Genomic DNA, 14842 nt, shown 5'->3' with positions numbered 1-14842 from the left:
CATTACATTCACGTCATTTAGCAGACGTTCTCATCCAGAGCATTATATGGAATACGGTGTCATGTGGGATGCACCCATGGGCTAATGCTACGGACCAGCAGACCAATTTTCATTATGACTGGGTGAAATGTCTTCAACGGATGTTCAGTACCAGCTGAGATATAGCTGAGGCACTGGACTCCGTATTCCTCTAGCTCCCCAAACAAACCCGTAGCTTTCGATGCAGCATCTTGATCTCACGCTCCATGTCATGTTTTTGGTCCTGCAGTTTTTTGACAGAGTCTAAAAGAAAAAGAGAGAATGAATTATGAAATGAATGAATTGAGACGGGATAAACTCTGACTAAGCTGTGTAATAATGGTCCCACATTGCCACCTGGTGGTCGCAGCAGCTTTATCATTGGTATATGATTCAGTATTGGCCCAGCATCATTGGTGAACTGTCTGGATGAGCATATTATTCCCCCTAGTCCCATTTCCTGACTGATATGCGTGTCCTAAATGGCACTCTATCCCTAAATAGTGCACTACTTTTGACCAGAACCCCATGGGCCTTGATCAAAAGTAGTGCACTACGAAGGGAATAGGATATAGGGTGTTCACACAATTATTAATTTATTAATTCAAGGTTTATACTAATATGTCCATTCAATAGAAAATCCAAACCTCATGTCTCTACCGTACAGTACAGCGCATTTGGAAAGTACTCATACCCCCTGACATTTTGTTACGCTACAGCATTACACTAAAATTGATTAAATAGTTTTTTCCCCCCACTCAATCAATCTACACACAATACCCCATAATGACAAAACAAAAAAAAAATATAGAATTTTTTGCAAAAGTATTCAGACCCTTTACTCAGTACTTTAACAAACACCTTTGCTAGCGATTACAGCCTCGAGTCTTGGGTAGGACGCTACAAGCTTGGCACACCTGTATGTGGGGAGTTTCTCCCACTCTTCTCTGCAGAGCCCCTCAAGCTCTGTCAGGTTGGATGGGGACCGTCGATTCAGTTATTTTCAGGTCTCTCCAGAGATGTTCGATCCGTTTCAAGTCCGGGCTCTGGCTGGGCCACTCAAGGACATTCAGACTTGTCCCGAAGCCACTCCTGCGTTATCTTGGCTGCATGCTTAGGGTCGTTGTCCTGTTGAAAGGTGAACCGTAGCCCAGTCTGAGGTCCTGAGCAGGTTTTCATCAAGGATCTCTCTGTACTTCTTCAGACCAGAGAATCTTGTTTGTCATGGTCTGAGAATCCTTTAGGTGCCAGCTCTAGGAAGAGTCTTGGTGGTTCCAAACTTCTTCCATTTAAGAATGACACGGTGTTCTTAGGGACCTTCAATGATGCAGACATTATTTGGTACCCTTCCACTGATCTGTGCCGACACAATCCTGCCTCGGAGCTCTATGGACAAATGCCTCGACCTCATGCCTTGGTTTTTGCTCTGACATGCACTGTCAACCTTATATAGACAGGTGTGTGCATTTCCAAATCATGTCCAATCAATTGAATTTTATCACAGGTGGACTCCAATCAAGTTGTAGAAACATCAAAGGTGATCAATGGAAACAGGATGCACCTGAGCTCAATTTCGAGTCTCATAGCAAAGGGTTTGAATACTTACGTAAATAAACTGTTATTTTTTTATTTCTGAGTCTTTCCCTTTAAAGTCGCCATAGAAACAGCCCCTCTCACACAGATTGCTTGCAGTTATAGGCAATGAAAGCCAAGGATCTGGAGGTGAAAACGACAAAGGCATCAAGTTGATTTTGATTGGTCCAACCAGCGGAAACACCTCCAAATGGTACCACCTCACATCACCACATATGAAGGACACAAGACCAAGAGCGGCAGTCCAAACTAACAACGGTGTATAATAAGGTTATAATATTGTAGAGAACAATCTAACGACATAGGGAAAAGAACATTTCATTTTGACATTTAATTTCGTAGCACCCTCTTGAATTACCCCGTTTTTCTCTACATTGTACAGCAGTGAGTGAACGCCCTATAGGATAGGGTGCAATTTGGGATGCAATCTAGTGTCCATCCACCACTCACTCTCCAGGTCTGTGATCACGAGGTTGTCGTGGAGTTTTACGGCTCGGTGTTGCTCCACTTCGTCCTCCAGCTCAAAGATGGTCTCCTTCATGTCTGAGACCTCAGTGTCCCTCTCCTCCAGCTCAGAACACTGATGGGCCAGGGTCCGCTTCTGCTCTGCTAGCTGCTTCTGTACCTCATCACGAAATGCACGGAAGTTCTCCTCCAGCTGACGGGAGAATGGGATACATAGGTGTATGCATGAGCTCACGTGTCATATACAGCACCAGCCAAAAGTTTAGACACACCAACTCATTCAAGGGTTTTTCTTTATTTTTACTATTTTCTACATTGTAGAATAATACTGAAGACATCAAAACTGTGAAATAACCCACATGGAATCATGTAGTAACCCAAAAAAAAAGTGCTAAACAAATCAAAATATATTTTATATTTGATTCTTCAAAGTAGCCACGCTTTGCCTCGATGACAGCTTTGCACACTCCTGGCATTCTCTCAACCAGCTTCATGAGGTAGTCACCTGGAATGCATTTCAATTAACAAGTGTGCCTTGTTAAAAGTTAATTTGTGGAATTTCTTTCCTTCTTAATGGATTTGAGCCAATCAGTTGTGACAAGGTAAGGGTGGTATACAGAAGATAGCCCTATTTGGTAAAAGACCAAGTCCATATTATGGCAAGAACAGCTCAAATAAGCAAAGAGAAATGACAGTGCATCATTACTTTAAGACATGAAGGTAAGTCAATTCGGAAAATGTAAAGAACTAAGCGCTATGATGAAACTGGCTCTCATGAGGACCGCCACAGGAAAGGAAGGCCCAGAGTTACCTCTGTTGCAGAGGATAAGTTCATTAGAGTTAACTGCACCTCAGATTGCAGCCCAAATAAATGCTTCAGAGTTCAAGTAACAGACACATCTCAACATCAACTGTTCAGAGGAGACTGTGTGAATCAGGCCTTCTTGGTCAAATTGCTGCAAAGAAACTACTACTAAAAGACACCTATAAGAAGAAGAGACTTGCTTGGGCCAAGAAACACGAGCAAGTGGAACTCTGTCCTTTGGTCTGATGAGCCCAAATTTGAGATTTCTGGTTCCAACCGCTGTGTCTTTGTGAGACACAGAGTAGGTGAACAGATGATCTCTGCATGTGTGGTTCCTGTGGGAAGGAGGAGGTGGTGGTGTGATGGTGCTTTGCCGGTGACACTGTGATTTACTTAGAATTCAAGGTACACTTAACCAGCATGGCTACCACAGCATTCTGCAGTGATACGCCAACCCATCTGGTTTACGCTTAGTGGAAGTATCATTTGTTTTTCAACAGGACAATTACCCAAAACCCACCTCCAGGTTGTGTAAGGGCTATTTGACCAAGGAAAGTGATGGAGTGCTGCATCAAATGACCTGGCCTCCAATCACCCGACCTTAACCCAATTGAGATGGTTTGGGATGAGTTGGACCGCAGAGTGAAGGAAAATCAGCCAACAAGTGCTCAGCATATGTGGGAACTCCTTCAAGACTGTTGGAAAAGCATTCCTCATGAAGCTGGTAGAGAGAATGCCAAGAGTGTGCAAAGCTGTCAAAGGCAAAAAGGGTAGCTACTTTGAAGAACCTAAAATATTTGTTTAACACTTTTTTGGTTACTACATGATTCCTTGTGTTATTTGATAGTTGATGTCTTCACTATTATTCTACAATGTAAAAAATATTAAAAATAAAGAAAAACCCTTGAATGAGTTGGCGTGGCCAAACTTTTGACTGTTACTGCACGCACATACATACCAACATAGGAATTGGGTGAAATACTAACATAAGACTGATGGACAATCTGAAATTAAAGTATGTTAAATATGAGAATGTGTGACCTTGCTGATACCGTCCTCCAGCCTTGCGGCCTCGTTGCGGGTGTGGTCCAGCTCCTCATGCAGCTGAGCAGACTCTGCCTCTGCCCTCTCCTTGTCCCTCCTTTCGCTTTCCAGCTGGTGGCAGATGTCCATCTTGTCCCCGGCATTGTGGATGGAGTAGAGCTCAGCCACCCTCTGTCTCTCCTGCTCCAGCTGGGCCCTGCATCGAGCCAACTCCGCCTGTTCCCCTCCGGCCGCCTCCCTCAGGACCTCCAGCTCTATGGCCGCCACTGCCCTATCCCTGCGCTCCATCTCAGCCTGCCGCTCAGCCACGTGCACCCTCTCCTTAAGCGCTGATATCAGGCCCTGGGCTTCTGCGTTGTCCTGCTCTGTCATTTTCAGCGCCCCGCTCAGGTGCTGCTGCACCCCCAGCAGCTGCTCCCTCTCGAAGTGGGTCCCATCAGTCAGGTCCATGTAGCGGCGCTCCAGCTCCAGATAGCGGCTGCTCTTAGTGTCCTCCTCGTCGACCGGGGCATAGGCCACGCGGTGCTCGTCCAGCAGGCCCCGGAAGTAGTCCATCTGCTGGCCGTACAACTCCAGCCGGTCACCTTGCTGGCACAAGGAGTCCACCAGGATGACCCGCTCTTCGCCCAGCCGCTCGTTCTCTGTGCTTAGTTCCTGGGTGATCTGCTGCAGGTCAGCCAGCTCCTGTAGTGTAGCCTGGAGCTCCTCAGAAGTGCAGTGCTGGTTCTCCTCCATCTGGTGAATGCGCTCAGTTAGACAGGCCACCGACACCTCGCTGGTGTTGCCACTGCTGCCTCTACGGGAGCGCTCACCGTGACTCGGTGGCCCGCCCTCTGACTCAGAGGAGGAGCAGCAGGCAGAGGCAGAACCAGAGGGGGCATCCAGGGCGTCGTCGCTGGAGGTGATTGGCTGGTAGGCTTCGCTGCACTCGCTGTCGGCCGCCTCAGGGGAGATGGCTCGCCGGGGGTCCAGAAGGTCTTCATTGGAGCCGCGGGCAGAGCCGTGTGGGGAGACCCCATGTAGTAAAAAGGCCCGTTGGAACACTCCATCTCTGCCACCGCTGGCTGGGCTGAGGCAGGAGCCTCGCGGGGCTTTGAGGGGGCAGTCCAGCCTCTGCTCCAGGGAGAAACCCAGGGCATTGAGGCGGTCCTTCAGCATTCGGTTCTCACTCTTTAGCATGTTCAGTTCCCCGCGGATCCCCTGGTTCTGGTCCTGCAGCAAGAGCAGGGGTGGACTCAACGTCTGTAGGGATGAACGGAGTAAGGGGTTCTTTCTCCTGTTCCTGTGGGGGCTCAGCCTCAGCAGTCTCCTCTCCCTCAGCCCTCTCTCTGCTCCCCCATCCTCCTCAGGCAGGCCTAGCTGGACACGGATGGCCCGCAGCTCAGTGCGCAGTTGGAGGATCTCCACGTCTTTGCTCTTGGCCAGGCCCAGCAGGTCCTTCACCCTGCTCTCCAGGACCGTCTTATTGCTGAGCTGCCCGTCCGACCTGGACTTGCTCATACGGGACTCGGACTCAGTCATGGCCCGGCTGCGGACTCTCTTGGGCGGTGCCAAGGCATCCGAGGGTCCGGAGAGCTTCCTGCTGGCGGTGCCAGTTCTGGAGCGTTCTCGCAGGCCCTCCCGGGATGAACCGGGCTCCTTCACCACAGAGGAGGTCCCACGCTTTCCTGAGGAGTACAATACAACACGTTATTGAAGGTCAAGAAGTTAGAGCTAATCACAAACCGAGTATAGTCTGTTAGTAGCTGTATGGTTGATGTACCTGAGCTGGTCTTTGTCTTGCCCTCTGGGTTGCTGGTACCTGTAGTGGAAGAGGTTGAAGAGTGGGCAAAGCTAGTCTTCTTGGCCTTAGCAACAGTGCTGATCCCACTGCCTACTGTTGTTGCTGATGGCAAGTCATCGCTGCTCTTCGCCTGGCCAAAGAGAAAGATGATAGTTAACACACCAGCTACTGGACCTATAAAGATAATTGACTTCATGGTTGTTCTTAGCATGTAGCCAAAGTGCCCGCACGGTTATTTGCATGTGCCTTCTGCATTTGTACCTTAGAGAGTGGTGCGGTAGCGGAGGTCTTGGCCGTATTCTTGCCGGCTGTGCCCATGGTGGCGCCCTCAGGCTTGACTCTCTCCCCAGTCTGGGCCTTAGTGCCTGCTGCTGTGGCTTTGGATACGCCGGCCACTGGCCTGGTCGTCTTCCTCATACTGGGCTCTAGGTTTCTCAGACATTTCCAATGCAATCTGTGTGGAACAAAAACACACAAGCATACAGGAGTTAATAACAGGATGAGGTGGTAATGCATGCATCAGAGGGTTTCTAGTTTCTCAGTCAGAGGGAAAACTATTTCATTATTCCATAATTAACATCAGTGAACAACCTCTTACAACTAACGTAAATATTAAACCCACATAAACGCAGCCTACAACTACAAGAATTATAGTAGGCAGCCCAACAGTCTAGAAACTAGTTTGTAAATCAATTGTTTTAAATCAATTACCAGAAAAACCAATTAGCCTAGATTGCCTTTTTTTAAATACAGTTAGTTACCTGATGCCTGTGGCAGTAGTTCTTGTGAGAACACGGTCTGTCATCTATGGGCTAGCTAGTAACTAAGGAGTTGCTGTCTAGTCTGGAGTACGGACAAAATGACTTTACAGTTCTTCTGTGCTGTGGTCGATGCTATTTATGTTCAAACGCCAGCCAGCACTACATCCTTCTCAGACACTGACTCACACAGATCACGAGGGAGCGGTCATTGGATGCAGATCTGAAAGCACACGAGGCGTGTGACTGGAGGTCTCAGGCCTGTAGCTACAGTTGAAGTCTGAAGTTTACATACACCTTAGCCAAATACATTTAAACTCAGTTTTTCACAATTTCTGACATCTAATCCTAGAAAAATTCCCTGTCTTAGATCAGTTAGGATCACCACTTTATTTAAATAATGTGAAATGTCAGAATAATAGTAGATTTAATGATTTATTTAAGCTTTTATTTCTTTCATCACATTCCCAGTGGGTCAAAAGTTTACATACACTCAATTAGTATTTTGTAGCATGGCCGTTAAATTGTTTAACTTGGGTCAAACATTTTGGGTAGCCTTCCACAAGCTTCCCACAATAAGTTGGGTGAATTTTGGCACATTCCTCCTGACAGAGCTGGGGTAACTGAGTCAGGTTTGTAGGCCTCCTTGCTCACACATGCTTTTTCAGTTCTGCCCACAAGTTTTTCTATAGGCTTGAGGTCAAGGCTTTGTGATGGCCACTCCAATACCTTGACTTTGTTGTCCTTAAGCCATTTTGCCACAACTTTGGAAGTATGCTTGGGGTCATTGCCCATTTGAAAGACCCATTTGCAACCAAGCTTTAACTTCCTGACTGACGTCTTCAGATGTTGCTTCAATATATCCACATCATTTTCCTCCCTCATGATGCCATCTATTTTGTGAAGTGCACCAGTCCCTCCTGCAGCAAAGCACCCCCATAACATGATGCTGCCACCCCCATGCTTCATGGTTGGGATGGTGTTCTTCGGCTTGCAAGCCTCACCCTTTTTTCCTCCAAACATAATGATGGTCATTATGGCCAAACAGTTCTATTTTTGTTTCATCAGACCAGTGGACATTTCTCGAAAAAGTATGATCTTTGTCCCCATGTGCAGTTGCAAACTGTAGTCTGGCTTTTTTATGGCGGTTTTGGAGCAGTGGCTTCTTCCTTGCTGAGAGGCCTTTCAGGTTATGTCGATATAGAACTTGTTTTACTGTGAATATAGATACTTTTGTGCCCGTTTCCTCCAGCATCTTCACAAGGTCCTTTGATGTTGTTCTGGGATTGATTTGCACTTTTCGCACCAAAGTACGTTCATCTCTAGGAGACAGAACACATCTCCTTCCTGAGCGGTATGACGGCTGCGTGGTCCCATTGTGTTTATACTTGCGTACTATTGTTTGTATAGATGAACGTGGTACCTTCAGACGAAATTGCTCCCAAGGATGAACCAGACTTGTGGAGCTCTACAATTTTTCTTCTGAGGTCTTGGCTGATTTCTGTTGATTTTCCCATGATGTCAAGCAAAGAGGCACTGATTTTGAAGGTAAGCCTTGAAATATATCCACAGGTACACCTCCAATTGACTCAAATTATGTCAATTAGCCTAGCAAAAGCTTCTAAAGCCATGACATCATTTTCTGGAATTTTCCAAGCTGTTTAAAGGCACAGTCAACTTCGTGTTTGTAAACTTCTGACCCACTGGAATTGTGATACAGTGAATTATAAGTGAAATAATCTGTCTGTAAACAATTGTTGGAAAAATGACTTGTGTCATGCACAAAGTAGTTGTCCTAACCGACTTGCAAAAACTATAGTTTGTTAACAAGAATTTTGTGAAAAACGAGTTTCAATGATTCCAACCTAAGTGTATGCAAACTTCTGACTTCAACTGTAGCTGGCTCTTATCACAACATCACGAGGAGGTTGCACTGTAGCAGTAACGGTGGTCTGGGCAGGTCGACTGGGCCTTACGAGGCATGAGGAGCCTGTGTGTGCAGACCTATAACGGTGCCCAGACAATGAGAAAAAACACTCACTTTCGTTGGCTTATGTCTGAGATCTTCAAGATAAGATAAGACTGATTATTCAAATTGATCAGGCTACTCGTCATCACCTAGAATGAAGCACATATTGCCTGACTGACGAACACTCTGTAAGTCCCCATTCCCAGATCAGTCTATTCATACCACAGATAAAGCTGGACCATTATAACCACTACCCTGCAATAGCACGCAAGATAGCTTTGAACATTTTTACAAAGACAGGTATACCCATAGTAACCATAACATTTCCTCTCCCCAGCCCCCTTCCCTTATCGTTGAACTGGATCCGTTTGAACTGTAGACAAAGCAACTAGATGTCTAGAGACACACCCAACCTAACAGACATCTGCCCACCCACACGGTTCACTGACTGAGTCGGGGCATCCAGTAACAGGGACTATCCTTGTAGTGCATCATGTTCAAACAACACGAGGCAGGATATCAACACCACCCTGAGTCAGATAGTTTCTAGAAAGGCTTACTGAGGATGCAGCCAGACTCAGAATTGGTGGCAGTTGTGAAAACCTAAATCTTTCAGGCTCCTTCTGTAGAGTGAAGTATTATGATAAAGTATCAGTACCAGAGGAATTTAGCCTAGTCTAATTGTTTGACCAAAAAAGGAAATACACAGCCTAAGCTACAGTAAATAAACATCCTGGGCTGGCCATGGTGAGCTTTATGATATTAGTACCAGGGCGTCGGGGTAGAAATGTTTGCGCTGAAGATGGATTGGACAATAAGAGTAGAAAATTATACCATAGCTGGAATTCTAGAGTTGAAGAGTAGAGGGAATGGGACGACATGGTAATACCACTCAGTATGCACTAGCATAACTCAGTGACATACTCTCTTCATTTGAAATGAGGGAGTAACACACACACAGACAAGGGAACACGTATAGCCAACTCAGGAATTTTAAAGTGCAGTCAGATACCAGATGTGTTTCTGTTGTTTGAAGTCCATGTGTTAAAAAGCTTTACCTGTTAACTGCAACATAAAATGCAACTGTTGTTCTGAAATACAGCCTATTCTTTTAAAGCTTTCTCAATGCACTCTTAGACTACGACTTGAATCAGTTGCCTAAGATTAAAATCAAATTTGAAAATAATATGATCACAGTGGACAGCCCAAGAGTGAGTCAGCGTCTAATGACCGAGCCTGACCTTGAGTGAGCCACTGACTGGGTAAAGGTCTGAGCTCAGGCTGGTGTCTTTGGATCCCCACTGAGTCTGGCTGACTGTAATTTCCTATTGACCTAATTAAAGCCAATACTAAATCAGACCAGATAGATACTGGAGGAAGTGAGGGGGAACTATGAATGCATAGTATGGTTTGTACAAGGCCAATATAGATTGGTGCTGCTGAGGGTGGAGACCAGACAAACGTTTGACACAACCACCAGGAAACAACCCTGGAAAGCAAAGAGAGACAGAGGTCGGATGGGGGGGTGGAAGAAAAGAGAGCAGATGAATGATACAATCAAGTTGGTTGCTGACTAACAGATTGAGCATTGCTTGAGTGTGACTCTCAGTCTCTCACACAGGACGGTAACAACTGCTTGTAGACCCTATCCCTGCTGTATACCACAAATTAACCTTGTTCACTATGGCAGGGGTAGGATGCAGAGGTGCCAGGTTTTCAAAACACTGCTGTCTGTTTTAAGAGAGCAGCTGCACCATTATTTCCAGCACCAGATGGCTCCTGACAGATCTCATATCAAGGTTTAATGGGTAGAACACCGTGTTGAGCATCACAGAAGAGGAATACATAAAGAATTTTGTCATGAAAGCCAGATCATCCACAAGGCAAGAAAAATATGATAAGGCAAGAAGAACATGATTCCAGTGTTTCCCCTATATGCATTTAGCAGTGGCGCTGATTCACTGTCCATGCTACGGTTACATAGATAGAGAACAGGCCTAGGCTACATTTGCTGCTCCACAATACACTTATGCTGACTGTTTCAATGCATACACAGCGTGAGAGAATAAAACCACACTGACTGGATAGTCTCTCTACTGCCTCAAATTCCTCATCTTGCTCCTAAAAACGATGACCCTATAACACTGGCCCTCCTCTCTTCTCCTTTTCTCCCATAGCTTTAATAACACAAGCTGAAACCCCTTCCCCCATGTCCAGGGACCTCACGCAGGTTTGGAGGAATGTTGGGGATTTTTGGGGACATTGTGTGGCCGGGAATGTGCTGCAGGCAGCAAAGTCAATACCAGTTGTCTGCTCAATAAAACCTCTGTTAATTGCTTGCCAGACTGTGATTTTTACTGCACCATGTGAAATGATCCTTCATGCCAGTTAGTAGTTATTCATCTCAATCTATTCCAGGGTGCAGAATGGCACTAGAAGTAGCAAACTAATAAGGCTTAGTGTGACATGTAATGATCACAACAAAAAGGTCACTGGCAGTCCCAATATATATTTGGTGGTTGCGGCTAAATGAGCATGACTACTCAAGAGATACATCTCCTTCACATAGTGTGAAACATCACATGAATGATACATAGTTTGACAGGTTACTGATAGTGGACACACTACCATGGCTGGTAGAACACACTACTATGATGTCAACCCTATTCTGACTTTATGCAATGTGATAGTATGGCTGCAATATAAATTGGTGTCTCAATTTGGTCAAAATGAGTGGATTTTTCTTTACCCTAACCCTTCTCATATTTGTTTGGAGGGGAGGAAAGTAGCTAGCTAACGAAATGAAAAGACAACAGTAATGTTATTGTATTTTGTTATCTAGCGTATTATTTAGTTAGCTAATTAGCTAGCTAGGTAGGTATGTATGTATTATTTCTATACATTGAAATTATCAGACACTGCTGGCTCGATGAAGTTACTGTAACGTTAGCTTAGCTACGTTAACTCGTTAGCTAGCTAGCCACCTACAATACATGTAGCTAGCTAGTTACACACAAACAATCACAATTTGAAAAACATCTAACACATTTTACCTGGAATTCTTTGGTAGAGATAATCGAATGACTCGGATACCATCGGTTTGAAGTTACAATATGCAGTATTGGTCATTTCATGCACTCCATCCTCAGCGTCCCTGTGCCCCTTGATCTTCTCCATTGACAGGACACACAACATGAGCACCGTAGAGCGAGCATTCCCAATTAATGCTTGGAATTGTGGGACGGCGCCTGACAGATCCCTCTCCACGTCCTTTTTGGAACGTAGCAAATTATATGGTGGGGGCCATATAAAAATGTGATAACGACATGTAGTGAATCTGTGATGTGGTGATATGTATGCGATCTGTAAAATCTAGTTGGGTCCAGGTCAAGATATGCTCAATTGAAGATATAAGGCATTGCCATATTTTTACATAGATACCGATTTTATTTAACATTTTGTGTACAAACAGAGGCTGCAAATGCCTTCCAAACATGTATTTTCCTCAGACTACAGTATCCCTTTTTACAGACTCATGACATAACATGTATGCTGACCAGAAGGAAATAAATCTAAATTGAAAAACAGAAAAAGGTAAAATGTATTTTTTGTTGTTGTAGATAACCAGCAAGTACCATCATTTTAGCTTCACACAGTCAACTAGAAAATGTGGAATAAAACACACATATTCCCAAGATGTCAAAATATGGTTTCAGGTCATTTAAAATACGTTTAATATGGGAGTGAATTATAATAAACTATTGCCAGGCTCATGTCAACTTACAAGGACTGAAAGAATGAATATTCATTCATCATACAGTATGCATACACTGAAATGCTAAAGTCGTACATAGAGTAATATATTCCATATTTTTAGACTTTAAAACATAGTGCACATATTTATAATAATCTTATGTTGACATATATTACTTTTTTGTGAAAGAGGCATGGTAAGTGACTAGCCCTATGAAGAATCACACTGACAACCAATAACCAAGTTCTCTTTCAGTTGAAGCCTAATTATTCAACTGTTTTATTAATATGATTAATCCTAAATGTATTGCCCAAACTTGGATGAACATCACAATAAATAAACCTAAGAACCCAATGTCTCTAGTATGATACATACAATACATATTGTACAACCATAAGACAAGGTTAGAGAGATGAGTAACCTATATAAACTCAAATAACCTTCATCTTTCCTTGCAAATCATTTCCAAACCACAGAAAATGTCCTAAAGCATCACAGTGGGCAGTCTGGAGTAAAACCAAAAGAAACTGAAAGTGCAAGCCCCTCCAAATTAAATCCTGTTCTGGATTAGTGACATGTTGATACATACAGTAGTTACAGTTAGGACAACAGATGGTTACAAACTGTTTGGCAGTTATTTGAAAATACAAAGGACATCTTGCAAATGAACGATACACAGCATAGCATAGTGCCTTGAGAGATATTATCTATATATGAGTCATATAACATGACAGTGAATTTTGAAAGTGTCCTCCTTCTACAAGTATAGATACCACTTTGCTACTACTAATATAATTTCCTTCAGATGAGGGTATTCATCTCCGTAAATACAGTAGACTTCATTTTACACAGAACTGGAACAGAAAAGCTGAAAATGAGTTATTTTGCTATTGTTGACAGAGCTAAGTCAGAGTGAGGGTTATTGACTAAGCATTTGTCTGTCTGTCTCGTATGATTGCAAAAATGAATTGGGCTTAGCAGACGAGATCTCCCACACAGGCTAATAGTAGCATGAATTGCGATACCAAACTCTACGTTCATGTATTGGTCTCAAAATAGGTGCCTTAATGACAGATCTGTTTTCTCAAAAGGCGAGGGAGACTACAGCACCCCAGTAAGTCTCCTTACAGAAATTCCACTGACACATTGAAATCCACGGCATATGTGCTGAATAAAAGCTATAACGCGGAGGCACAACGGAGCAGAGCAGTGCACATTGAGCACTAATTATATAAATCAAAGAGATCCAAATGAATGGTGAATGCACTGCCTTTCTCTCTCATAATCAATGGCTTCCTCCAATGTACAGTTATGTGTATGGGACATGTGAGGATATATTAGGACAAAATGTGTTACTAAAATTATGACTATGGCTATTAACTGGAGCTGATTTAGTTGATATGTCAGCATATGGATACGTCAGGATTTGAAACGTTATGTCTTAATTCTACTTTTTTACAGCAAATCATCCCATTATTTCATTCACTCACTCACGCATGTGTGCACATCAATGCTGCATGTACAACCACACACTCAGATGCCAGATTTTACACTAGCTACTTACTACTGTACAGTCAAAACTGTCAGAAATGTCTCTGCTAACTTCAAAATGTCGGAGTTCTTCATGAAATCTCAGTAGTGCAGACAGTAGTACAGACTGAGTTAGTAAACACATTACTTGTTAACAATTATCCAGCCAGAATGAAATATCATAACATATTTTAAGCTTGGTTTTTCAAAACCAAAACACATTGGTCACTAACATCCTGCTGCCCAATATAACAACAATATGTTTATGACAACACACAGAAGAAAATAACTTTAATCAAACATGCCTGCATTAATCAAACATGCCTGCAGGTACTGAAATTAAAACCATTCTAATATAATCTTCTCTTTTTTCCTTCTGAACAAAATATTCTAAGAGCATTTTCTTTTCCATGGCCTTTTGGTGGGTGACAATCAGGCAGACCAGGAGTGAGACGAGCTTAAGGAAGGGTTTAGAGGACAGTTAATGACAGCTGTCCAGCCACCCTCATAAATATGGGTGAGAAAAAGATGGGTCACTTTCATTGAAAAGAGGATAAACAAGTATTCCTTCATAACATCAACGGAATGGTTCACTTTGGGTAAAATGTAGAGCGCCCACAATTTAGCGCAACATGTTTGAAACAGGTGAATGATTTTCATTTTCATGACAACAACTGTCTCCACCGACACAGTTGTAGAGATGAAACATGTTATTGGTAAACTGTTGATGTTATTAATGTTATTGTTGTAAGTTGTAGAAAGGGAACATGTTATTATTGTAAATTGTAGAGATTGTTATTGTTGTTCTGTATACAACTAAATGTAATGTTTTGTATCCTACTTCAGTAACACATCAAGATTTCAGGCTGGATGGTTGGGACTGGAACACTCAAAACAGATGAAGAGGGGTTATGACATTGGCATTCAAAGATGGAGAGTTACCTTCATGACGGATAAATGGCTAACAATAGGCTGGACAAAACTGCAGTTATTCCCACAACAAGACTACATCCTGGTTACATAGGCAGCATATGATCTCCCATCACCTCAGACCTCCAGGACTCAAGTCTGTAACCTATACCACCTTCATCAAATCAAAACAAACACATCGAAAAAAAACATG

The 14842-nt window shown here is 43.5% G+C and overlaps 1 protein-coding gene across 1 annotated transcript in view; it reads right to left on the bottom strand.

The window, feature by feature from the left end:
- Positions 1-11668, bottom strand: part of LOC123744694 (cytospin-A-like) — a 37207-nt gene extending 25539 nt beyond the window's left edge. The window contains 6 exon segments of the mRNA XM_045724283.1: positions 209-282; positions 2062-2269; positions 3923-5592; positions 5688-5838; positions 5970-6162; positions 11489-11668. Of these exon segments, the coding sequence (XP_045580239.1) occupies positions 209-282; positions 2062-2269; positions 3923-5592; positions 5688-5838; positions 5970-6125 (2259 nt within the window). The 5' untranslated portion in view covers positions 6126-6162; positions 11489-11668.
- Positions 11669-14842: the final 3174 nt, after the last annotated feature.

This window comes from Salmo salar, chromosome ssa09 (genome assembly GCF_905237065.1).
Source record: "Salmo salar chromosome ssa09, Ssal_v3.1, whole genome shotgun sequence".
NCBI lineage: Eukaryota > Metazoa > Chordata > Actinopteri > Salmoniformes > Salmonidae > Salmo > Salmo salar.
The sequence above is the reverse complement of the archived record's forward strand: the minus strand, read 5'-3'. Positions and strand labels throughout refer to the sequence as shown.